Here is a 26,348-nt window from a genome sequence, read left to right on the forward strand (position 1 = left end):
ATTCAACAAATGTGTAAATAACTTTGTCAATGGATGGAAAAAAGATTCTGCCACTTTTTGAAAACTAGTGGTTTGCTAGAAAAACAAAAAACGCAGATGTTTTAGTGTGCAGTGTGCTTAACTTCCAGGTTATGTATTTTTCTAGCATGTAGGTTAAGTATAATGTGAATGTTTAATAGTCTTGTTAAAAGAACCCTATACTTGGATTTTGTGGTGCATTGTTATCAAAGACTGAGAGCAAAAGTAAGACTTATTAGGATATTTATTACAGACAGATGTGTACATTAGATGCAGAGACACTGAATACTCCATTCAGGCATCAAACACAGAGTGAGGCGTATCTGTCGCCACTGATTATGCTTTACAATCACATGACCCAAACAGTTCCACCCAGAACCTCTACTGATCGCTGCAAGCAACAAGACCAATTTACGGCTTTCCTAAGGAATGTGCTAAAACATATTTAAGCCCCATCTCTGGAAAAACAAGTGGGTGAGCTTCATGGATGAAAGCAAATCAGGAGAAGTTAAATGACTCATAGGGAATGCTTTCCACACTCTAGATAGTAGGTAGTTTCAAAATCTCCCATTGAAGAAAAGTGCTGAGATACATTCTTCATCACACTAAATACAAGAGCTATTTAATTATCAAAATATATATAATTTGCATGATTTTTTCTTTTTTTTTTTTCTTTTTTGGGAATGAACAGTTGGCTGTTATTTATTTTGTCTCTCACTTTGATGTGTCTTACCATTTAAAATTGGAGTTAAATATGTCATGATTGCCTTTGCCTTTTTAACCATTTAAAGCATGAATTAAAATACTCTACATTTCAGTCCATTTAACTATTCAAATGCATTGCTGCTTCAAGCCATGACATTTTTTATATATTTAAATGGCAACGCATTCACAAAGTGCAGTATGTGCCCTATTTTGTGGACTTTTTAGAAACGAATCAATGGTCTTCAATATAATAATAGTAATAATAATTATTCCCACAAGTATTATAAGCAACAACAGTTCAAAATTGCTAAAAAATAATAATAATAATAATAATTCACAGACTAAACTTCATATTGACCTCTCCAGCATGGAATCGTTTAATTTGTCATCTTGAGTCCATGTAAAGATGACAAGAATAATAAGTCTATTTGGTCTTGGCTGATGATTAAGAGTCCACACAAAGCCAGATCTATTGCACTTTTCAAAAACATGTTCTTAACCCGGGAACACAAAACACTCTAAATATTAAAAATATCCAGTCACATTGCAGAGCTTTTCATATTTAACTATTAGAATTATTTGTTGTTAATTATACTATTCTTTCAAATCAAGTGTTTATTAAAAGCATGGCATATTTCTTGAATAGTTTTGGATTAATAATTACCTATTAGTGTTCATTAGCTACCCATGATCATCTTTGTGAAAACATTAATGCCCACTAACAACAAACTTTAACAAGCACAGTTATAAAGGTGATGAACTGCTTGTCTAATGATTATCTGTTACACATTGGAGCAGACAGATTCACACACACTATCTTTACAACCCAAATGGAACGAAAGAGTCTGTATCATGGAATGGTCTGCTGATTGCACAGAGAAAGATAAACAAACAAAAAAAAATTGACCAGCATCTCAGTAGCGTGTCGTGTACCAGTCGTTATCAGTCATCTGCACCAGTTCGTTTACCACATCCAGCAGGTTGCGGTTGTGTTTCTGTAGCAGACGCTGATTTAGTGCTCGGTCACCAAAGCCCATCTCTACCAGCACGGCCATCATGGCGTCATGAGAAGCTGCATCTTCTGGGAGCTACACAACCCAAAATATTTTTTTTTTATTACTGATGTATGTCTCAAATGTCACACTATACACTAGGCACTTATACGATACTATGTACATGCACTTTACTGTATAGAGTTATTGTTTTTATAAGGTGATTTTGATCATAGTTCGATCAAAATCAGTTCTGTAAAGCACAATTTTTTTAAATAAACTTTATCGTATATAAAATTACCTCAAATAAAACTGAAATAATTTATTGTTTCAATTTATAATCAGAAGTAATGTACTATATAATAGCATTATTTTTATTTCTTTTTAATATAGGACAAAAGAGGAGACTGTTCAGCGTCTCGCACCATTGCCACATTAATAATATGCTTTGTGAATTTAAAGGAAGTTTGGAAGTTTAAAAGAAAGCTTATTTCAAAATGTTTTTCCATTCTGCAACCTGTGTGAACAGCTCTCAAACTCACCTTCTCAGACCCAGTCTGTCCAGTGAAAAGAGCTTTATAGGCAGATGCTGCCACAGACAGGGCACCCTTCACCAATCCACCTGTGATGCTATTAGCCCTGAGGAAAGACAAGAATGAGAGAGAGTAAGAAAACGAGTGATAAAAAGAAAATCACAGAATTCAATGATTGTCCTGGGTGGACTTCCAGTTGTGTGCTGTGTAACTCACCTAAGATCTTCTGTTTCAGACTTGGCAGATGCTATTGAGTTCTCAGGGTCAGGTTGATTAGGCTCAGTGTCTATAAACATTAAAAAAAAAAAACAAGTCAACTTTAAAACATAGCTGTGTGTGTCTTTTATCATATTGTCCACTTTGTATTATATCTAACACCCCAAAATCATAGAAAAATGCACTAATTCACAACCTGTGATGGCTTATTATTTTAATATCCCATGGTGTTTCCAGTCACCTTTCTCCTTATCTCCTAGCTCTGCAGGATTACTCCTCTCCTGCTCCTCTGCTCCATGTTCCGTCTGCTCTTGTGTCTCTGTGCTGAATAAAGAGATTTCATATATATTAAGCTAAATTTAACATGTCAGTTACATCAAGTTATGAGGATGCCGTGAAAGAAATCTAGGCTGTGAAATGGAGTAGGAATGTGTGCATACAGAGATTTAAGCCAGGATATTGTGAGTGCTCGATCTAGGTCTGCATGCTTCAAATGGATCAAGAACATTCTCACATGACCAATGTCACAAACTTGATTAGTGACCAAGAAATAGTGCAGCATCTTAATCTTAATCATTTCATGTCATAATGTATCTTTCCCTTTAAATTTTTCAAAATCCAAAATCCTCTTTTTAAACAGAAACCAAAAAAAAAAAAAAAGCTGAAAACAGAAACTGGAAATACCGTAAATTTGGTTAAATAAACAGTGTGCTGTTGAGCATGTCATGTTTCATATTCATAGTAAAGTCTCGATATTTTAGCTGTACAAATTTTACATATTGCTATTTTTGCACCTTTTTAGCAGTCAAAATGCGTCAATGGAGAAGTGCTAATTATACATGACTGTTTCAGTAAATGATTTCGACCCTGCAAAACTATGTTTTGCCGTTTCTGTTGGCAAAATTTTGGTGCATCACTAGTTTAACTGACCTCTGAGCCCAATCAATAACTGCTGATATGTCCTCTGTATGAACTTACCAGGTTTTGACCGAGGGTCGTGGTGGCACAACAATCACAGGGGTGAGTGGCACAGCATCCAGAGTCTGGGAGGCACAGAGCATGTCATTAGCATCCGCACTAACAACAGCAACAGCAGCAGCAGCAGCTGCAACGGGGCTCTGGAGCTCTGTGGTCTCCACTGATTCTAGTTTGTCCCCCTCTGCAGGCTCTTCTCCAGGCTGCGACAGGGCTGAGCTGTACATGGACTCTCCTAATGGACGGCTGGTGTCAAAGCAATCAGGGAGGATGATGATATAGTCTTCTGAAGACGCAGATGAAGTTCTGCTGCGGGTTTCCTTAGCCACTTCTGTGTCCTTCACTTGCTCTTTCTTATCCACTTCCTCCTCTCCCTCTTCTACCGGATCTCCACCTGCAGGTTCCACCAGGATCTGCTCGATGTCAGACTCGTGACCCTCATCTAAACATAAGAACAATCACTTTAATGGCTAGAAATTTACTGTCTTTGGTAAGAAGTTGTTTGAATCACCTTTAGACAATTACAAAATTTGCAATGTTCAAAATGACAATGGTCAGAACTAAATATTCTCAATGCCCTGTTACCTGTGCTAATGAGCTCTGCTGGAAGAGTCAGCAGAGGAGAAGCTATATCAGTGGTTTCTGTCTGTGGTGAAGCAGGGCTGGAGATTTGTGCCGTTTCTACTTTCAGCGGGGCTGGAGCAGATATTTGCCCTGTTTCTGAAACCTTTTCCGATTTCCTCTCACAAAGTGACATTGAACCTTGGGGGGCTGGACGCACCACTTAAAATGGAAAAAATGAAATGTAAAAATAATTTTAGAAACTCTTTACCTACCTTCTACACAAAAACTGCTAACAATGTACATTACTGTACTGTTGTTAAGGTATTTTGTTCATAAGAACAGAATTTATTTGTAAGAGAAATCCTTAGTAACATTACAAATGTCTTTATTGTAACTTTGTATCAGTTTAATATATCCTTGATAAATTAAAGTATTCATTTTTCAACATCTTACGTCTAATGCTTCCTAAGGATATCAAAAGTACTTTATATCAAGTCAACACTAAAATAAGTATCAATACGGTTTTTGTATATTATTCACAGTCTGACTACACCTATTATAAAAATGACTGTAATTTCCAGGAAAAGCAGAAAGGTGAATCTTCCCACCTCTGCCGTCACAAACCTTTAGCTGGGCATCTCCCACAAAGCGCCCCATGCTCTGCTATTTCACGAGTCACTTCAAGGGTGAGAGAGCGGATAACGGATGGACTGACAAACTGGGGCCCAATGATGCACTCCTCTCCTTTCTCTTGTGCTGGGATGCCCTCTAACTCTGTGCCCTGGGCCACATCTGTGAGTATGACATCAAAAAAGGTTCACAAATATAAAGAGCTACACAATCACTGATAGCAATACACAGAAAAAGTGCAGAAAAGTTGTGCTTTAATGTTTACCCAGGATGCTGCTGACCCCTTGGGCTTCTGTTTCCTCTTGGATGAGTCCCAGTGTTGGTTTCTCTTGAAGAGGTCCATCATGGGGCAGAGGTGATATGCATGGAGTAATGTCTTCATAAATTTACAGAGATTAAGAGAGAGGCAATATTAGTAAAGGCTGAAATCTATACAATTTATATTTAAATACTACTGTTCAAAATGAATATGCATAGTCCATAAAAGCTGTTCATTCTAATTTTTAGAAACTTGTTACAGATTTGAAGTTACCTGCAGGAGTGTTGTTAGGCACGCTCTCCAACTCTTGTACAATGTTGATGTCCAGCAGTTCAAAAGACAGTAAGTCCTAAGTGTAAAAAAGACAGAGTATGGAATTGACAATAGAGTCAAACTTTCTGCATGAAATATGACAAACATGATGGGTTTTGTGAATCAGGCTGATTGTTGTTTGGTCATACCTGAGCTGTGAGTAAGTCCACAGATGGAATGTAGAATTCCTGATCACAGTCCTGGTTTACGGACAAAAGTAGCTGTTCCCTTGAGGTCCGGCATTTCTCCTCCCTCTCAAGAGTGCGGGAAGACTTCTCCTGAAAGTGCCAGACAGGGTGAAAATGGCCACAGAAAAAAATAAATAAATAAAAAAGCTAAACAAACAATAGCTGTATACTGGCCAAATACCTAAAATACATTATATTTGGGCCCCAGGGGAAAAAATAATAATACATTTTTTTTTTAAAAGTACATTACCCAGGGTAACTTTTTTGTTTTTTTTTTGTTTTTCAATTTAGTTTAGTTTCAATTATATACAGTTTTCTAGTTTCAGTTTATTTCGTTTTTATTTTAGATTTAGTTTTAGTCAATTCAGGGCTGCAAATGGTAATGTACTAATTGGTATCATTTAAAAATGTTTACCAGCATTTTTTTTTTTTTTTTATATGTTTAATGCAGGTTGGTCTTAAAGGTTGTAAGAATTTTGTAAGTTATGATATAATATACCCATCAAAACATTTTAGTTTTGGAGTCAAGAAAATCGCATGTAAAATTGTATTTTAGTAATAAATGTATTTTAGGTTAAATTAATTTTTTTCTTATGATAATGACACTGAATTGGTCATTTTATATATTCCTATGTACATTAGAATTAGGGGTGTGCGCGAATAGTCGAACATTCGAATATTCGGTCTGTAATTGTTATTCGAACAATAAAAACACTATTCGAATTTTACTGTGTGTTGATTTGCTGGCCGTAAATGCAGGGAATCCATGATAAATCCTAAGCAGTTATAACTAAATCCACTGGGTGGCGCTGTGGAGCTTGTTAACAAGTTGATAGTATTTGATCACAGAATGTCATTATCTGCCTCGCGAAGTTTGGATTTACTTTGATCTAAATTATCTGACAAAATGTAATTACTTCTGATCAAATTAATTAGTGAAACCGATTTGTCATAATATCACCACCACAATGAGAAATCACATGAAATCCACAGTCGACTGAGGAAAGACAGCTGCCCATTACTGCATTCACGACTGCAGGTGAGCGCAGCTATACTTCGATTGAGCCGAGAAGCCAAATGATATTGAGACATACTGTATATAAAGTAGTTTCTTCGAGGGAGAGTGGTTTAACACAGCGCTAGGAAGCTGTTAGCACACGTTATCTTTGTCAGCACTTTCTTACTGTTATCAAACTGAGGAACAAACTTTCACCCGAGCATGTGGATATTATTGTTCCTCTCAGAATTAATTCGTGAAACATTGTAAACACAATAAATATAGGCCGACTCGAGTCTATAGCCTACTTCTGCACTGTAATTGGCACAGTCTGCTTGATTTTTCCGTTTGCTCTGCTTGATCTTGAATGCTTTTTTTATGTTTTGTTGTTGTTTGTTTACTCGTTTTCAACCAAAATAAAACCTTGCGATATAACGTAACGTTGTTGTAGAACATTGTTGTGTAACGGCTAATCATAAGCTTGTTCAGAAATCGTGACATAAACCTGATAATTAAAAATAATGTCTTTCTTATTAAACCTCATTTAAATAAAGGAATATTCGTTTTTTATGAGCCCAAATAATTGAATGCAAAATTTTGGGAAAATGCCCATCCCTAATTAGAATAACTGCACATGTAATGATGATTTATGGGGTGGATGAGGATGTCTCTGGACCCCGTTGTCTTACCTGTGGGGTGACACAGGGAGACACCAGTAGCCCGTCAGCACAGATGGCTGTTGGAGCATGTGGATCCACGACGATGCTGCACCAAACACGTGGTCCAAACTGCTCTCCTCTGTGTGCAAGGCGCCAATGCGATGTATAGGTGCCCTCTAATGTCGGAGCACAAAGTGCCACACTGATGACACCCACCTGACCTGGCTGTAATGTGGGTACTGCAACCTCCCGCCATCTTTCACCGGAGCCCACTGCCAAGTTCCCCCACATGAACTTTAACTGAGACCGAAATGGGACACAATCAGGTTCAGATTTTTTATTGTGTATGTGCGTATAAAGATTTGTCTGTTTAAGAGTCAAAGTGTACCTTGGTCTCAGAGTCCCAGCACACTCTGCCACTGTTCTTCATTTTCCAGTATTTGATGAACTTGGTCCCAGGACGCAAACGTGATCCATCAGGCAGGTTTTCATCCAGGAGTAGAGCTGTCATAGCTGGCACAGCCAGTGGGCATGGACGTTTAGGACGACTGCAACCAAGACAGTGTAAACTAAATGGCATCTTATTATCATTAATTACATTTAAACTGTTGTGATCAGTTTGGCCAATTCATATGTCGGGGTGTTTATTTGTTGTTTTTTTTTTGTTTTTACAATAATATTTTTTGTAACATTGTAAATTTATTAATTTCTTTCCAAAAAATATTTTGAACATAGATGTTTTAGATAATAATTATATTATATATAACAATAAATAAAAATGAAAAACTTTCTGGTGTCAGCTAGCTAAATGACTACATTAACACATGGCCTCCTATATTACACGTTATACTACGGGCCGTTGAATGCTTGAATCTGATTGGCTGACGAACGTTCTAAGGTGTGCAATTATTTTCAGGGAAACGCACGGCAAACGTAGTTCCAGGCATCTCTTGTCCGCATTACATGACCATATCACTTCGCCAAATGATTTCTGTTATTTCAAAGTCTTACAACAGCAAAATAACCAAAACCCACAACAACACTGGCCAAACAAATAAATATAGTAAACAAAAGGATAAAAACAACAGATCATGTCCATGTTTTGCCACAAAATTACGCTTTATTATGTACGGAAATGTATCTCTCCCACTCTCTCTCTCCCTCACAGACCGCACATACATAACAGTTACAGTTTACACACACACACTAACATACATCGCACTAATGTTGTTAGCGCTACTCTGACGATTTTATCAGTAGTTTAACAACTTAAAAACTACATGACTTCTCACAAGCGAGGTAACAACGGTGCTGTTCGTGAAGAAAAGGAACTAAGTTTCACTATAACTAGAGACATTCTTTCCGAACACTATTGAGAGACGCACAGAGGTAATTCTCTCTCTCTCTCATAACCTAGTTATTAACTGTATTAACTGCATTAATCCGTTATCAACAGCTCAAGCCTCCGTTACTAGGTTTAAAATGACGTTTTGGAATTAGCAACGGAGGCGCTGGATGAGATGCGGAAGAAATAATCCTACTCACAATAGCGATTTAAGTAGAAATACTTGACGAATGCCTTGACATATATCATCTGATCGATGTCTTGAGGTGTGGCAACCGTAGTATAAGCGGAATAATTGACTTCGGTCCCTTGAATTATTAGAAAAATAATGCGGGTGTGCATTATTTTTCTAATAATTCAATGACCCGTCGTCAATTATTCCTTACTTAACAGGCTCAGCCAGTCATAATGGGGTAATAAGGAAGTAGAATAAATACTATTATTTTCAAACACCAGAAAAACATCTTATGCATTTGAAATTTAAATATAAGAATAACATGATGGGAAAAGCTGCCAAAAAGGCTTTAGTTCTTTGTTCGTGGCAAAATGATTCTAAAAAATAACATCATATGAGTTTGGAACAGCATAAGGTTGAGTAAATGGCAGAAATTTCAATTTTGGGTGAACTATCCTTTTAATATGCTCTTCCTCAGGAGGTAGGCTAAAGAGGTGTAAGCTCTTACTCTGGGCTGTTTGCCTGTGTGGCGCGTGGCTGCAGCAGGACGGGTGAAGAGCTCCCTTCTCCAGCAGTGCTCCACTGCAGCCCTCTCCTCTCCATCCTCAGCTGCTTCCTGATCTCCTTCACCTCCGCCTTGAGCTGGCGCTTCTCCGCTTTAAGACGCTGCTTCTCAGCCTTACGAAAGCTCCGGTCACCCCTTCTGTAGAACCTTCAGAGAGAGAGCAAAATATGTTAACTATTCTGAACCTTAACACCAAGACATGCCAAAGCAGAGGACAAATGCCCACCTGCTGTGATCTGGTGCTGGGGAGCCGTGCTCGGGAATAGACAGGGGAGTTCTGGCTCTAACAAGGTTGTGGCTTGGATCATGTGAGAAGCTGCAAGGCTCACACAGAGTGCAGGAGGTACACACACTGTGCAGAAAGAAACCAAATACAATGAAACACAAAAATGGAAACTAAATTAAAGGCACCCATTAGAGCATCCTGTTATACATTATATTTCTCATACAATCATAATATGCGTTTTCTTTTGAAATGCACCATAGAAGCAATTATTTTATCATAAGATCCGGATACAGACATCCACCTCACAGAGATCTCTCTAACCTGCACTGGTATCCGCCGCCTGCGGTCTGGCCCCGACAGCTGCTGCAGGCTGGAGCTGAACTTGGGGCCCCAGGGAGAGTGGATGAGGTGACCTCAGGAACCTGAGCCTCTGCTCCCACTGGCTTATGGATGCAGCATTGTCCAGAGAACTCCCTACAAATCTTCTCTACTGCCTCCCTAACCACCTGGTCCTTAAACTGTGGCAGTTATCATATTTTGAAGAGAGAAAAATAGAGACACACTTAGCACACTTGTTTTCTTAGCAATATTAGGGTTGTCTCCACTGCTAAAAATATCAGAATGAAACTTAAAGGGGTCATCGGAAGTGAGTTTCTGGTCCCCACTGACTTCCATAGCATTTATTTTCCATACTATGGAAGTGAGTGGGGACCAGCAACTGTTTGGTTATCCACTTCTTTAAAATATCTTCTTTTATGTTCAACAGAAGAAAGAAACTCATAGAGGAACTTGAGTAAATGATGTCAGAATTTAATTTTTTATTTATTTATTTTTTTTTTTATTTGGGGCAGGACAACATTTTTCAGTTCTCAAAATTTCAATTAAATGGAAATAGCAACAGATCTTTTCTTTACATTAGAGTGAAACTTCTATCCATTGGCTGTTGAATGGATGGAGGCAGATTTGAATACAAACATTCAGTCGACGTAAGGTTTATGCAGACAAAATGATTGGTGAAGTCTGGCATGCGACACCAGACAAAAGTCTGCCATTGCACCAGAAGATCAAGTTATAACTTGTAATAAACGGAGCAATTCCAATAGGGTCCTCACACCATTGGTGCTCGGGCCCTAAAAATTGTGAGGTCAAGACAAATATTTAAGAATATTAATAATGTTTTTTTCACAATAAGATCAAGAACATGCTTTAAAAAAAAAAAAGATTGAGTGGATTTTAATTTCATCATTTCATGCTGATTTTAATGTCTTGTTTCTCATACCTTTTCCATGTATGAAGTGAACCAAGCTGGAGGGGTCTTATCTTCTGCCTTCCCACCTTTGACTTCATTTACAATTACCTTTAAAACAAAAGCAGAATGTTAAAATAGAATATATGTGACATACCTGTCATTAACTTACAATGGTGGAAATTGGAAACCTTTATCAAATGTATATCATATTTCATGCAAACTAGGGATGCACCGAATCCAGATTTTTGGGGTTCTGCCAAATACCGAATCCACTGGTTAAGATTCTGCCGAACCCGAAACCGAATACCGAATCCTACTCCCATCCTCAGACCATTAACACAGTAAACACATTAATGAAGTAAACAACGTCCACAGCAGTGTATTTTTCATTTTATTTTATTTTAATGCACAACTCGTATTCTTTCGGATGTTTAATACGCAAATGTTTTAACAGCGGCGATGTTGTGTATTGTTTGGGGTCCTTGCCACCACGAGACAAATCGGCATTGCAAATTGAACATGTAGCTCGACTTGAATCGCCTTCTTTCAACTGAAAGTACTGCCAAACAACACTTTTTCTGCTCACGAGTTCCATTTTCACTTTCTCACATATACTGCATTCGAACGGTCCACCTTAAACACCTTCCCGTACTCAGCGGCGTGGCGTTGACCAGTGTAGCGCTTAATGCAAGCTAAGGGTTCGGTGGATTTTTTTTTTAAGGTTCGGCAGAAACCGAACCCTGTCAAAAAGTCCAATATTCGTCCGAATCCGAATCCTGGATTCGGTGCATCCCTAATGCAAACTACAATAAAACTGTAATAAGAATTCAGTTACATTATTTGGTTTAAGCATAAGAGCATGAAGGTTTTATCATTTAGATTATTAATAATATTATAATACATTATTCCAAATAAATTGCAGCCTAGAGTTTGGTACAACAATAGTGAACAACTGTGGCTACTTCTGTGATTGTGCAAAACCATTGAGTTATAAAATCTTACCAATCCTTCCTCTGGGACTGCGGCCTGAACTTTGCGACTCACCACTTGTGCCAAAGTAGGGCAGTGCTGAGGAGGCCTGAATCCCTTCTTGGGTTCTCCAGCAGTACCAGGTTTTACCTGGCCCAAGCCCACCCCTGACCCTGGTGGTGGGCCCGGTCCTGGCACTGTGGCTCTACTGCCCCTCGTCTCATACACATTCATTTGTAGTCTGTTCCCCTGTCGTGCAGCACTCTACAATTACAAACAACACAGTGCATCAATGTAGTGCATTTTCTTTTGAACATTTGTTGATTGCAAAACAATGGGTTTAACAGAGTCACAATAACAGACTAACTACTCCAAATGATTGGTTCTCAACCTTTTTGACTTCAAGGCACCTCTTTGTCTAAATAAAACAATATTCAAAAGCCCTACTATCTAAGCAGTTATGTACCTCTGGTACTTCCATTGTAATCAAAATATATGAATTAAAAAATATGTTGGTTTATTGTTGTACATGTTTACATCTTTACTTTTTTTGTCTTTTAGTATTTTAATTAAGTTGAGGTTTGCTGAGTTATATGCAGTAAACAGCGAGTAAGCAACAATTCTTTACCTTCAGGGCTTCTTCATATTCCACTGAAAAAAGAAAAATGACTCCAATCAATGCTATAACATATTCTGGCTGGATGTAAATATATTACTTTTTTATTATACACAGATTAAGAAATTTTACTTACGTTGGCTGTTGATTGATACCTGAAACAAACAGTTACATATACAATTATTATTTGAAATATTAACTAATAATAGTAATTTTGTATTATGTAGGTCTCATGTTTTCACTGAAAAAAGCAAGTTACTAACAGTGCCATGAAAGCAACGTCACAAATATTTAATTCTTCACCCTCACCTCTTCATTTTCCTCATCGAAATATGTTAGTTGTAAATTACACAGACCAAAAGACCTCTTCACCTGAAGAATAAAAGATATCAAAAGTCAACACAATACTACTTTGTGACGACAAACCTGTTTCATTCCGCGTGCTAATATTTTAAATAATGACCGTTACTCTCAACCGACCTTTCATCCGGGCAACCTGTTTCTCCGCGGTCTCCACAAGTAAGGTAAATGAGTCACCTTTCACCTCATATTGTCATTTTATTAATATGCTTATTTGGTAAGAAATAAAAGGGGTTAATGTACAGTCGTTCCCCAAAATAAACCCCTTCAGGACCCTGACTGGCCTATGGCGATGTCAAACTGCTGACTGTACGTTATTCCAAACTGACACGATTACACGACGCTTTGAGGTAACGTTAGACCACCAAATGACATTTGCTTGAAACAGATTTGCAGTCAAAACCTAGTGAGCTACATACATAGATAGCACTTGGGTATCTACGCGCCTATCATGCTGTGTAGTAGTATGTTTTGAGACATTGAGTTAACATTAAATAAGAGCTAAGCACTGGGATCTACAGACGTGACAGGTGTTCCCTCTCCTCACACTGTGCCAACCCCCTTTGTAATTATGTCTATAATTTAATCGATGGAAGATCTGCGCACGTCAGATATAATATACTTTGTTAGATGTAAATATGGCTGCTATTTAATTCGTGGGCTTTTGGCAAAATGGTCGCTTGGCCCATTCTTTCTAAATGATTAAGCTTTTACGCCATTCCGCTCGTCGAAGCAGCACACTAGTGACAGTGTCTCAGCAGATGTCTTGTAATACTACTCTGATCGCATCGGCCAGACATCGGATGACTTCGGGGTGAAAGGCTTTGCGGCATCAAGGTGAGTGATCAGACTGACTTCACCTCATCATCATCCTCTGCTTACCATGGCCTCCATAGACTCCCAACTCTTCGTCTCCGAGCCAGACAGCAAGAAACTCTTCGCATTCCCTCGGAAATTCACCTTCAGGTTGATATAGAAGTCCATGGCGCGAGTACTATTTAAGGCGTTGCATAGGTGAAAACTGGAAAGCTTTGATGAGTTACTGTGCCCTGGCTTCTAGATTTCTCTGATCAAAATGGTCCTTTCTGTTTACATCAGCGACGAGAACACGCCCACTGCATCAGCTGACAGGAAAATGCGTGACGTCATTCAAAGCGAAACAATCTAATGGGCAGGGCTGTTTCATTTTAATCGGTTCAAAGGGTAAACTTGTGAATGTTAACGTAAATATTTACTTGGCACAACATTTACAAAATACTGTTATCGCAAATAATTTGATCCATAAATACTAATAATAAAGAATAAAGTTGGTTAGTGAGTGGTACAGTGATAAATAGCCTGTTGTCTATTCAAACAGCAATACATATTTGCTTTCCAAGAGCTAGTTAGTTGTTTGTTTGCTTTTTGTTTGTTTTTTTAAAGATAGTTCCGGTCCTGGCTTCTGATTGGTCAATAGAGTTCCAGTCGTCCATATGTAATAACAGCTGTGACGTGAAGCATCACTGCAGCACACACCCACAGTAGATTTTTGTTTTTGTTGCCTAGCAACGTTCTGTTACGTCAAGCAATAGAATGTCTCTTAATGAATTTGCTAGTACAATTTTGATGAAAATCTGTGTTGCTTCTTGTCGGCGTAATGTGCTGCTGGGCTTGGATCGCGGAAGCGGGGGCGCGTAATTTTGAGGTCTGGTACAAATTATGACACACAAAAATAAATAGGCTACAAGCTCATATGGATTACTCATTAAAAGATCGCGATCTCGATTCAAACATACTCAATCTCATTGCTATGTCGATAAGACCATAAACCATTAAAAAATCACAATCACATCGGAATATTTAAACCTGCTTTCGCGCAGCCGCTGATCCAGAGAGAGCAGCGCTCATCATGAACTTTATGTTTGAAACAGCTTTACAAACAGTCTTCACAGTAGGCTACATTTCTGTGTTGCAAACATTAAATAATAATGAAAGTATTGGGATAAAAGTTTATAGTCTGGATATAGACTCTGATGTTGCGGCAGCCTCGTTCAAAATGAGAAACTGACTTGTGGAACTGATGTTACACTTCAAATGATTGTAATGGAAGGCAGAGGCGTCATGCCCATTCAAAGGGGCACGTGCCCCCTCAGATTTTTGAGCCAAGTGGATTTTGAATGCAGCTTCCAAAAGACAAAAAATAGCCGATTACTATTTTCTATATTTAATGCAAACATGCCGGCGTGATTAGAACGTTCAGTGCGTCATATCATCATCAGCTGCTAAATTCAAATCGTTCGATGGCTGGTGCTGAGCCAGAGACAGACGCGTTTGTACAGCACTGTGCATTATAACCAATCACACACGATTCTGTTGAGCTTATGAATGCAATGACCAATGGTGTTCAGATGAGTCATCGCTAAAATGCCGGTGTTTTCTTCACTTGCTCGATAACTGAATAGCCTACCTCTTTCTGACAAATTCTCTCGTCAGAAACAACAAAGTGCAAATGTGTGTACGAATATGTAAGTAAGATATTCATTTCATAGTGTAAACAGCTTCAGTGGTTTTAATGGGAGTTTTTGAGAGTGCTTAAACTCTAGACTGTTGGGCGGAGCTAGGGAGGGGCTAGCAGGTGCTCCAGCACCCCTAAAAAGACCAAAGCACCCCCATAGTTTAAGAAAGATTAAATAATACAAAAACATTTGTCTACTTACACATGCATAACTCGTGCAATGGAATACTGCGTGACTTGATTTGCAGTCGCACATTTCGTAATGTCACAGCATTTTATTTAAAAAATGGATCGGTTCCTTGTGCCAAGTAGGCCAGGCCAGCCCTCGATTATGGATTTTTCTAATAAACTAGTCGAACGTTTATATTAAATAAATAGGTGACTTGACTTGACTTGACTTATAGTTTATTTCATTTCGGTAAATTGTTTTAGGTGAAAGCAAAATACAAATCATATAGTGTAAATTGTCTTGTTTTGTAAATTGCTGCACACTATACGCAAATTTCTTGTCGTTTTTTATCAGCTTACAAATGTTTTTGCGAAAGGTTAAATTTTACAGTCTATGGGTTAAATCATGTGATCTATCCAGTTTCTCTACTCTTCTCTTAAAACATATGTTTATTGTTTCACTTTGTTGATCACTCATGGGTGATTTATTCATCTATTTAATCGATTTAAGTCAACGTAGTATGTGTGTCTATATGTTTATTTTTCATTGGTGTATATTTTAAACTTTACTGAGGAAAAAAAATCCTGTATTTTTTCCAAGTAAAATCCATGGCGCTGTATTCTGACCAGCAGGGGGCACCGATTCCATTTTTTTGGCCTGATTTTTTCGATGGCACAGTATTACGTTTTTAGACTAATAAAGTTTTGATGTGAATTTAAATTTGGAGTTTTTGCATTGATATTTTTTCTTACTATTTATCTTGAGCTGTACTTTTTGATTTATCCTAGATCAGGACAGAGCCAAGGAATACAATTTTTTACATAAAAAATCCCTACTCTTTTGTCCTCCCCTCTGTGATGGGGAAACAACACAGCCCATTGCAAAATAGAGTTCAAACAAGAGATGTTTAAACATGAAAGTTAAACAAATGTGATGCAATCAGACGGACGAGACCCAGTCCTTCTCAGGTCAGGCATAGAATCTCCAGGTCACACAGAACATCTGCGGTTCATGTATGCAGCACGGACTTGTGATTGTAACCTTAAGTCTGCCCTGCAAGTGGGCAGTATTGGGGCTTCCTGAGGAAGAAGAAAAAAAAGCATTGTCCTGAGGCATTAGAGTATGCAGTAATCTGCGAACAAAAACCAGATTCAGTAAAAAACTTTTTGCAGTTGGAATTTTAAATTCACGTAGACCACTATTCAATTAATAATAAAAAAACAGATTCTAATTTCAGTCCCTACCTTGATTAAGTATGGTAAACAAATATTGTTTCCTGAATCATAATCTTTGTGAATATAAATAGTGTATAATTTTAAATAAAATAGGGTATATTATAGAAACATATCTACATTTAATATCTGCATTTTATTTCAATTCACAAACACTCCACTTGTAATATACCACTTTTCTGGTATTATTTGAAATTGAAATAGACAAAAGTTTATACCACTCATGGAGAACATCTGGAAATTGTCAGAATAGGATCATACAACAGAGTAAAGAGATAACAATGGAGCAAATCTTGTTCTGTAAGCATGACTGTGCAAAAGTGTAATTTAAGTAAACGTCTCAGGGAACCCTCCTGTTTGTTATCTGATTTCTTGGCCAGTATAGACCCTTTTTCTGTTAGTAAACAATGTGACGTTTTTCTGTGGGTGGGGCTTAGCTGGAGGCAGAAAGATTCCACTGACCGCTTTACTAACGCTAGCTATGAAGTTTGTTTACCTTGTTTTTTTAACAATGGCTGGAGAAAATCTGATTTTACCTGCATATGTAAGGTCACTCACTGTGCAGGACCATTATTGTTATTTAAATAAGTTAACTTTAACGGACAAAGTCAGATTGGCCGACCCTATGCTCATGAATGGACGATCTGACAGGATTACCTCCGATTGAGTGACTCGTTAGAGAAACCTAACGAGTAGTAAAGAGAAACTCACCTGTGTCTATCTAGTCGTGAAGATGTACATATATTTCAACTTCAGCAGGCTATTTTTACAGCTAACGTTACGTGAGAGTGAACTGGGACAAAATACAAAAAGTTAAACATTCAATGTGATGATATATTATTTGAAGATGTATGTATCATGGCCAAATAGTTATTTTCAAGTATATACATCCTGTAAATTATGTAAGTTAAGTTTACAATACTTTACATACAGTACATTTAAAGGAAGATGTGAATAGTTTCTAGAAATAAAAATTCCAGAAATTTTTTATTAACTTTCTGTATTTGATTATTCTTTCTTACTAAGTTCTTAGAAAGTCCAGCCACTATCAATCACAACAATTACAGATGATTAAGCATATAAATCGTCAGTTTGTTGTTTTACACACATGCACACAGACATTATTTCATAGTTGTGAGATGCATAAGAAATCTTTAGACACGTAACACAAACCATAATCCATAACAACAAAAGACAATGCTTTATTTAACCTTTTCTGATAAGAAGTGTGTGCTGCAAACGCAAGCATTTTTGACTATAGTTTCTGTCCAGTCTGCTCGTTTTATCTCGTTTAACCACAGCTGTCGTCGTTTTTTTGTCTGGGAGTGGCAGCAGGTATGCGTTAAAAGGAAAGAGGAAGTCAAATAGAGCTCTAGCAAAAACAAAGGGCATGGAGAAATCAAGAGTTTGGAAACCACCAGCATCCAACAACGACCTGATCGGCTGAGAAAACAACAGTAGTTGATGACAGACAAATCATAAAAGCTGTGAAAATGAACCCTAAAAGACTTGTCTGTAAAATTACCAACAGCTTCTAGAACGCTGGGGTGATGCTCTGACAATCTACTGTCCTCAGGAGACTCAGAATTACAGATGCTACACAGCAAGATACAAACCTCTGACCAGCTCCAAAAATAGAAAGGCAAGATTAGAGTTTGCAAAAAAGCACAAAGGTGAGCCAGAAGAGTTTTGGAACTGTGTTTATGGACCGATGAGACAAAGATGAACCTTTATCGAAGTGATGGCTGCCTCTGGAACAGGCCCTCTCAACTCTACTGATGACTTAATGTATGATGACAGTAGCAGAATGAATTTGGAAGGGTACAAAACCATCTTGCCTACCAATATTCAAGAAAATGCCACCAGATTCATTGGGAAGTGCTTCATATTGCATCAGGACAATGACCCAAAACACCCTGCCAGTTCAGTCAAGGAATTTATAAGGGCAAAGAAATGGAAAGTCTTAGATTGCCCAAGTCAATCTCCAGATTTAAATCCCATTGAACATGAATTTCACCAGCTGAAGAGGAGAGTAAAGGCAGAAACTCCCCAAAACAAGCAACAATTGGAATTGGCTGCATTAAAGGCTGGGAAAAGTATTTCAAAGGATGAGACCAAGAGTCTGGTGATGTCTATGGGTCACAGACTCACTGATGTGATTGTGCGCAAGGGATCTGCAACGGAATAATAGCTTTTAATCTTTTATATCTGCCTTATGTTCAACTGTCCCAATACTTATGCTCACATCAATGAGTGGGATGAACTCTAAAAGTGCTGTTCTTTTTATTTGGTAAAATATGTATGTGTTGAAACGGCTAATAATAAAATGTGACATTCTGTAGTTTTGTCTCATATTCATCTTTTAATCATATTTGCAAATGTCTTGACTCCATAGCCAACAGAACAATTTTGTCTTCACTGTTCCAATACTTTTGGAGGGCACTGTATACTTAAAATAACTGTGTAAGTAGGTTTGGTCCACTGCCTGCTTTCCCCCTTTACTTAGTTTTAATTCTATTTAATACTATTTTATTCACTTTAAACATTGAATGAAGTGATTATTTCTCTTTAATACATATGATGCTGGTTCATTAATAAATTAGTCATGGCAAAAAATTATGATATCCGATTTTATGATTTCCGATTATTTATCCGATTTTCTATGAGCGATTTATAATTACCTAGCTTAGCTTGTTTAATGCCGTAGCTTGTTAGGTAGTAAGTCGCCCATTACAACTAACACGGTGATAAGCCTGAGTGTGAACTGATATTATAGGCTAATATACCGATGTGTTGGGTTTTGCTCCAGTTTTGCTCCAGACTTCCACTCACTCCTAGCTTCATTTGATCTCAAACGCCTTACCACTACTAACACGCACAAATCAGGCAACCAACTTGATTTAATTTACACACGCAATTGTACTGCAGATAACATTCTGGTACAACCGCTACATATCTCTGACCATTTCTTCATTACATTTACACTACATTTTGCTACCCGTGTGCCACCAACCCCCCTACCAGTTACTTTTAGACGAAACCTACGCTCCCTCCCATCTTTCCTCTCCTCCTCTCTTCCCTCACCTACCCACTTCTCATCTCTGGATGTAAACGCAGCTACTGAAACTTTGCTCTACCTTAACCTCTTGTTTAGACGACATTTGTCCTCTCTCCTCTAGGTCAGCACGGGCTGCCCCTTCTAACCCCTGGTTATCTGATGTTCTTCGTGAACATCGGACTAAACTCAGAGCAGCAGAGAGAAAATGGCACAAATCAAACGATCCGTCGGACCGGAGTAGGTATCAGTCTTTGCTCTCATCTTTCTCTGCTGATGTCCACACTGCCAAATCCTCACATTTCCACAACAAGATCAACACCGCTCCAGATATGCCTAATCTCTTCAGAACATTTAATTCTCTCCTCTGTCCCCCTCCACCACCTCCCACCACTTCTATTACAGCTGATGACTTTGCAACTTTTTTCACAGACAAAACTAGATCGATCAGTGATCAGTTCTCCCCTCCACACACACAGGACCCCCAATCAACCACATCCACTGCTAAAACTCCCATCTTCTCCTTCTGTCCCCTGATGGAGTCTGAAGTATCCAAACTTCTCCTCTCCAACCATCCTACAACATGTCCTCTTGACCCAATCCCCTCGCACCTTCTGCAAGCAATCTCTCCTACACTCTTACCGGCACTCACACACATCATCAACACATCCCTCCTCACAGGCATCTTCCCCACTGCATTCAAGCAGGCTCGGGTAACCCCACTGCTCAAAAAACCTACATTAAACACTTCTCTTATAGAAAACTATAGACCTGTCTCTCTCCTTCCATTCATAGCGAAAACACTTGAACGAGTTGTCTTCAACCAGGTCTCATTGTTTCTTTCACAGAACAACAAACTGGACGCTAAACAGTCAGGTTTCAGGAGTGGCCATTCAACTGAGACTGCGCTTCTCTCGGTCACTGAAGCCCTGCGAATTGCAAAAGCCCATTCAAAACCATCAGTCCTCATTCTGCTGGATCTTTCTGCCACGTTTGACACTGTCAATCATCAGATACTCCTCTCCACCCTCTCATCACTGGGCATCACTGGCATTCCACTTCGCTAGTTTGAATCCTATCTCACTGGTAGGTCTTTCAGGGTGGCCTGGGGAGGGGAGGTATCCAAAGCACATACACTGGTCACTGGGGTTCCTCAGGGATCGGTTCTTGGACCCCTCCTCTTCGCCACATACACTACATCACTGGGTCCCATCATACAGGCACATTGATTTTCCTACCACTGCTATGCTGATGACACACAGCTTTATCTCTCTTTTCAACCAGATGATCCAACAGTAGCTACAAGGATCTCAGGTTGCCTGGCAGACATCTCGGCATGGATGAAAGAACATCACCTTCAGCTCAACCTGGCAAAGACTGAGCTTCTTGTCTTTCCCGCCGCTCCGACTCTACAGCATGACTTCACGATCCAGTTAGGTTCATCAACAATTACCCCATCAACTTCGGTCAGAAATCTTGGTGTAATCTTTGATGACCAGCTGACCTTCAAAGACCACATTGCAAAGACTGCTCGATCTTGCAGGTTTGCACTACACAACATCAGAAAGATCAGGCCCTTTCTGACAGAGCATGCTGCACAACTTCTTGTCCAGGCCCTTGTCATTTCTAGGCTGGACTACTGCAATGCTCTTCTGGCTGGACTTCCATCAAACACAGTCAAACCTCTTCAAATGATTCAGAATGCGGCGGCACGACTGGTCTTCAACGAACCCAAAAGAGCCCATGTTACACCTCTCTTTATCTCATTGCATTGGCTACCAGTCGCAGCTCGCATCAAGTTCAAGACACTGATGCTCGCTTATAGAACAACCACAGGCTGAAAACTCATCTCTTTCGACACTACTTGACTTCATCCTACACTTAAAAAAATAAAAATAAAATAAAAATTTCTCTTTATTTATTCCTTCCCTTGCTAGCTTGTACTTATTTAAACAATGCCTGAGACTTGGTGTTACAAGCACTTCGTTTGTCTGATTGCCTCTTCAAGATGAATCGCTTTATGTATTCCCCAAGTGTAAGTCGCTTTGGATAAAAGCGTCTGCAAAATGACTAAATGTAAATGTAAATGCTCAATATGATGTTAAGTGGCAGATCTGTGGGCTCGCTGCGGTTGAATGTCTAAATAAGAGACGTCCTCAGTCCCAGACAAAACCTAAAATACCATGTGGAGGATGCAAAATAATTTAATAATTATTATATGACTGCATGGTGAACCTATAGGCATTTCCTGTTTCATGGGTTATATTCATTCAAATGTGTTTAAGGAGTCTGAATCAAAGCAATTATCATTAAAAAAACAGGCTTTTCTGTATTACTCACACCTTATCAAGAAATCTAATTATTTTCCTGAAGCACAAATGCAGCATGTCCAAACAAACCTGAGAATTGTTTAGCAACATTCCTTCCTCCCCTCAGTGGAAATGAACTTAGATTCAAATTATGAAAACCAGGGAAAATAACTAATGTCTGGAATTCCACGGGCTGTGAGTGTTAAGCGAGTGTTCAGTTCACATTGCTTGTTCAATGTGCTTGCTTCACACTTAGTCCAATAGTAGGCTACTTTAGCAGCAATCTAGCTAAAATTCTGCAAGTAAAAATAATATAAGATAGACCATTTAATCAGCTTTTAGGCCTATCCATTAATTTAATCCAAATGTCAAGAAACGTTCATATAAAAAGCTACCTGACATACTTTTAAAAGTGCCAAATTCAAATTAGAGTGCTGCTGAAACCTATAAATTCAAGAATCACTAAATTACACACATTTGTAGGTTAATGCACTTGAAATAGAACTGGTATAAAAGTAATAAACATGAGAGCATTAAAGCACTGGGGTCCTGTGTGAACTTTAGGGGAGCAGCCCAGGTGGGTGTGGTTATAACATTTACTACCAGCATACTGTAGTATCTGAGACCCATTCTGCACTCTCACGTTCGAGACGCGAGTGGTGCCTTCAAGCACAAGAGGGGCTTGGTCGCTACAATAATGAATTCTCTGTTAAAATACTTACTGATACTTCTGGGACTTATCTCAGTGATAATCAACATTGTGTTGATATGCTTAAATTCAAATAGGCTTCCAAAATGTATGTCCCAGCAGCCGCAAGTGTCCCTACAACTGACACACTCAGATAAAAGTCTGGTTTTTGCGGACCTAACAGCAGAGGAGTACAAGTCTGTTCGCGACTACATGTGGGCCCAAAAAGACTTGAAGATCTCCCATTCGTTAACGGCAAAGCCCTCGGAGAATTTCGTCTTCTTAATTGACCTCTCGCTCCCGAGGAAGGCTGATGTTCTGCGCTACTTGGATTCCAGCGGACAGAAGCCCCCCCGCGAAGCGAGCGTCGTTGTCTTCTATGGCGAGCGCGGTTACCTGAAGGAGTACGTGGTGGGACCGTTATCTGGTCCACTGCAGCATCGTGATGTTACTCAGAAGAAGTACAATACTCCGGAGTTACCCTTCACAGCCCGCACGGTGACAATCGGAGAGTATGCGCAGCTCTTCAAGCTCCTTTATCACGTTTTCCAAAAACTTGAAAAGCCTCTGAGTGAAAGTTTTGGTTATATCCCAAGACAAAGGGAACTGCTGCTGTTTGAAGGCATGCCGAGAGGCATCAAAAGTGGTGACCGCAAGACCTGGATCTCTTTTTTCCGCGATTTCAGTGGCATGTACATCCATCCTGTGGGCTTCGAGATCCTGGTCAATCACGAAAGCAGCAACACGTCTAACTGGACTGTTGACAGGTTGCTGTACAATGGTCAATACTTTGACAGCATTGAAGAATTTATGGCAATATACAAAGCTGGTAGTTTAAAAAAGATAGTCTACAAAGAAATCCCAAATCACGCTTCCCTGAAGCCAAGGAAAAAGCCTTCTGGTTTAGGACCACAGCAGTATTATCTTCAAGGGAAACGTTACAGCGTTAAAAACAACCAGGTGATTTATCTGGACTGGAGCTTTGCGTTTGGCTTGAGCTCTCTGACTGGGATGCGGGTGTTTGATGTTCGGTTTAAAGGAGAAAGGATTGTGTACGAACTCAGCGTGCAGGAGGCGATGTCTGTCTACGGCTCTGTTACGCCTGGGATGATCCTCACGAAGTTCCTGGACTCGAGTATCGGGATCGGTCGCTTCGCTCACGAGCTCGTGCGTGGGGTCGACTGTCCGTATGCAGCCACCTATGTAGACACCTACCGCTATATTGACACAAACGTTACGCAGCGGTTCAGAAACTCCATCTGTGTTTTTGAACATGACATTGGGCGACCTTTGCGACGACACTTCTCAGATTTCTTTCATAACGGGTATGGCGGGATGGCAAACAGCGCTCTGGTGTTCCGCACTATTACTGCTATAGGAAACTATGATTACATATGGGACTTTATTTTCTATCAAAGCGGCTCCGTGGAAGCGAGAGTTCACGCCACTGGCTACATATCATCCTCCTTTAAGGATGATGGAAATTTGCAGTACGGCCACCAGGTTGCAGAGAATGTCCTTGGAAATATCCACACCCATTTTATCAACTTTAAAGTCGACCTGGATATTTTAGGTAAGTGCTAAAATAAACAAGCATATTTACTAAAGTTACAGTAACATAGAATCTCTTTTATTTACAGTCACTTTAATTACATTTTTATCGTTGGAGATATCGAACATTTCTATAGCCTGATGTTGACATGCGACAACTTGTCCCGTGCCAATAGCTGGTCACATTATATGGGAAAATTTGTAATATTAAACAGCATAATATAGGCTTTTCAGCAAGTTTTTTTTTGGCACTAAAACAATTCAGAAAACCTTAAAAATATAAAAGGTAACATATAAAAATATCAGACCATTAATAAAGAAACATGTGACAACTTGCCAGACCTCGTGTTGCTCATCTTGGTTTCGGGCTCACAGGTATTTTAAAATATACAGATGAAATAAGAATATTATCAAATATATAAAGAATATTATATATTTCATATTATCAAAGTGATGGTTTGCCCAAAATATAACGAATTTAAGAATCTCGTAAGGGTCTTTCCTCTGTGGATTCCTTCATTTTGGTCATACTGAAAATTATCTCAATTCTAAGTTAAATTCCATCAGCTTGCAAAGAATAACACAGCAAATGAAAAAAAAATTAAAAGTCACAAAACACTTAAAAAAAATCTTTCTGTTTTTAAAGGTGTGAAGAATATATTTCAGACTAAAGACATGGTGTATAAGGAAGTGCCATTACCATGGATGCCTTCAGAGAAAGCAAAGATACCACAACTGGTGGAGCAGCAAATCAAGACAGAAAAAGAAGCAGCGATGCTTCATGGTGCCAAAACACCCCGTTACCTTCATATAGCCAGTAATCAGACTAATCGCTGGGGCCACCATCGCTCTTACAGGCTTCAGGTGGTGAGCTTTGCTGGAGATCACCTCCCTGAAAGTGAGTCCACAGAGAGTTCCATGTCTTGGGCTCGGTAAGTGTTTTGAGTCATGCACACAATACTGAGAGGAAGAATGTTTCATATGTGTTATTTATTGCTTTAGCTTCTCTCCCATTTGCTTTCTTTCTTTCTTCTAGGTATAAAGTTGCTATAACCAAGCATAAAGATGAAGAGCAGACTAGTAGCAGTCTGTATAGTCAGAATTACATGTGGTCCCCATTTGTTGACTTCAGCAAATATATTGAAGATAATGAGATGATCGTCAATGAGGTATTAATGGACCGCTTAATCAGAATGTTTTTATTTATCAGATGCTTTTATTTAATGCAAATAATGAGTTAAACTTCATTATGTCTTCTAAAGGACTTGGTTGCCTGGGTGACCGCCGGTTTCCTACACATTCCACATGCAGAAGACATCCCCAACACGGTTACTGTAGGCAATGGTGGCGGTGTCATCCTTAGGCCGCATAACTATTTTAATGAAGATCCGTCCATCCACTCCCCTGATGGAGTGTATTTTGGTCCAGGCTCTGAGAGTGACTGTGAGTACAATAAAATGGCATGTCTGGACAAGGATCAATGCAGTTCCACACTAGAGCCGTTCACTTACCACGGCTTTGAAGGTGTTATGAAGTTTGATTAAGGATCTTAATTCAGATTGTAATATATGTATGCTGTTACAGTCTTGTTAAAACATTTGCAGTATAATCCGTCCTCACTCAGTTTCCTGCTTTTGTAGCTTTTTATGTAAATATTATGAAGTTTGTAGCAATGTGATTGTGTAATGTGATTAATTCAGACTATTAAATTTGCATATTATTTAGGTTAAATCCTTCCTTTCTTTAGGCAGTGTATTTTTTGTGAAGGGTCATTTTCATTATACTGTGTAAACTCTTTCTAAAGAGAGATATAGGAAAACTGAAATAATATATATTATAAAACACTTCACCGAATGCAGTCTTGTTTTTATGAAAATGTTCATGCATACAATAAAGTGTGAAGGGTGACCACTATATTGTTTCTTTGTTGTTGTTGTAATTTTTCATGCTTTCATTTTTAAATGGCATAATTGTATACAATGTTTGTATAACATGCTGTTAATAATAAGCTTGTTGTCTGCTGTTTTAAATGCTCAGGCTCTTTAAAGTCAGCTGGAATCTGATTGGCTGTCAATGTTTTTATCGTTCATCAGCTAACAAAAAATCATTCTGAAAGTGATTCCTATGATATCTTTCTCTGTGTCATTATTGTGTTATGGACTATTCTCACAGAGTTAGAACGATTATGAAAACTTTATACTTATAGTTATAATCCTTTGTGTGAACAGCTTTTAGTTCATGCAGAAATGACAAATCAGATATGAATGAGTACAGATTTATTTTATGGTTTTCTCTTT

General features: G+C 38.7%; 2 protein-coding genes across 5 annotated transcripts; one reads left to right on the top strand and one right to left on the bottom strand.

The window, feature by feature from the left end:
* Nucleotides 1–244: 244 nt before the first annotated feature.
* On the bottom strand, nucleotides 245–13,664 carry nbr1b (NBR1 autophagy cargo receptor b). 4 transcript variants are annotated; one of them, XM_058770054.1, is made up of 21 exons: nucleotides 13,436–13,663; nucleotides 12,503–12,565; nucleotides 12,330–12,348; nucleotides 12,206–12,228; nucleotides 11,653–11,841; nucleotides 10,639–10,716; nucleotides 9,681–9,877; nucleotides 9,360–9,485; nucleotides 9,077–9,280; nucleotides 7,437–7,596; nucleotides 7,079–7,348; nucleotides 5,354–5,482; nucleotides 5,166–5,241; nucleotides 4,899–5,009; nucleotides 4,628–4,795; nucleotides 4,025–4,222; nucleotides 3,443–3,881; nucleotides 2,706–2,788; nucleotides 2,465–2,534; nucleotides 2,258–2,354; nucleotides 245–1,811 (listed from the first exon to the last, which is right to left on the bottom strand). In XM_058770054.1, exons 1-21 carry the CDS (start codon nucleotides 13,535–13,537, stop codon nucleotides 1,638–1,640), a joined length of 2,976 nt encoding a protein of 991 aa, XP_058626037.1. In that variant the 5' UTR covers nucleotides 13,538–13,663; the 3' UTR covers nucleotides 245–1,637. The 4 variants fall into 4 exon arrangements, 3 of the variants coding, with proteins under 3 accessions (XP_058626037.1, XP_058626036.1, XP_058626038.1); XM_058770053.1 differs by having other exon boundaries at nucleotides 11,611–11,841; XM_058770055.1 differs by lacking the exon at nucleotides 13,436–13,663 and adding an exon at nucleotides 12,674–13,383 and having other exon boundaries at nucleotides 11,611–11,841.
* Nucleotides 13,665–21,779: 8,115 nt separating this feature from the next.
* On the top strand, nucleotides 21,780–25,965 carry aoc2 (amine oxidase copper containing 2). Its single transcript, XM_058770056.1, has 4 exons — nucleotides 21,780–24,073; nucleotides 24,698–24,983; nucleotides 25,088–25,220; nucleotides 25,314–25,965. The coding sequence occupies exons 1-4, from the start codon at nucleotides 22,510–22,512 to the stop codon at nucleotides 25,593–25,595; spliced, it is 2,265 nt and encodes a 754-aa protein (XP_058626039.1). The 5' UTR covers nucleotides 21,780–22,509; the 3' UTR covers nucleotides 25,596–25,965.
* Nucleotides 25,966–26,348: the final 383 nt, after the last annotated feature.

Source organism: Onychostoma macrolepis, chromosome 03 (genome assembly GCF_012432095.1).
Source record: "Onychostoma macrolepis isolate SWU-2019 chromosome 03, ASM1243209v1, whole genome shotgun sequence".
Classification (NCBI taxonomy): domain Eukaryota; kingdom Metazoa; phylum Chordata; class Actinopteri; order Cypriniformes; family Cyprinidae; genus Onychostoma; species Onychostoma macrolepis.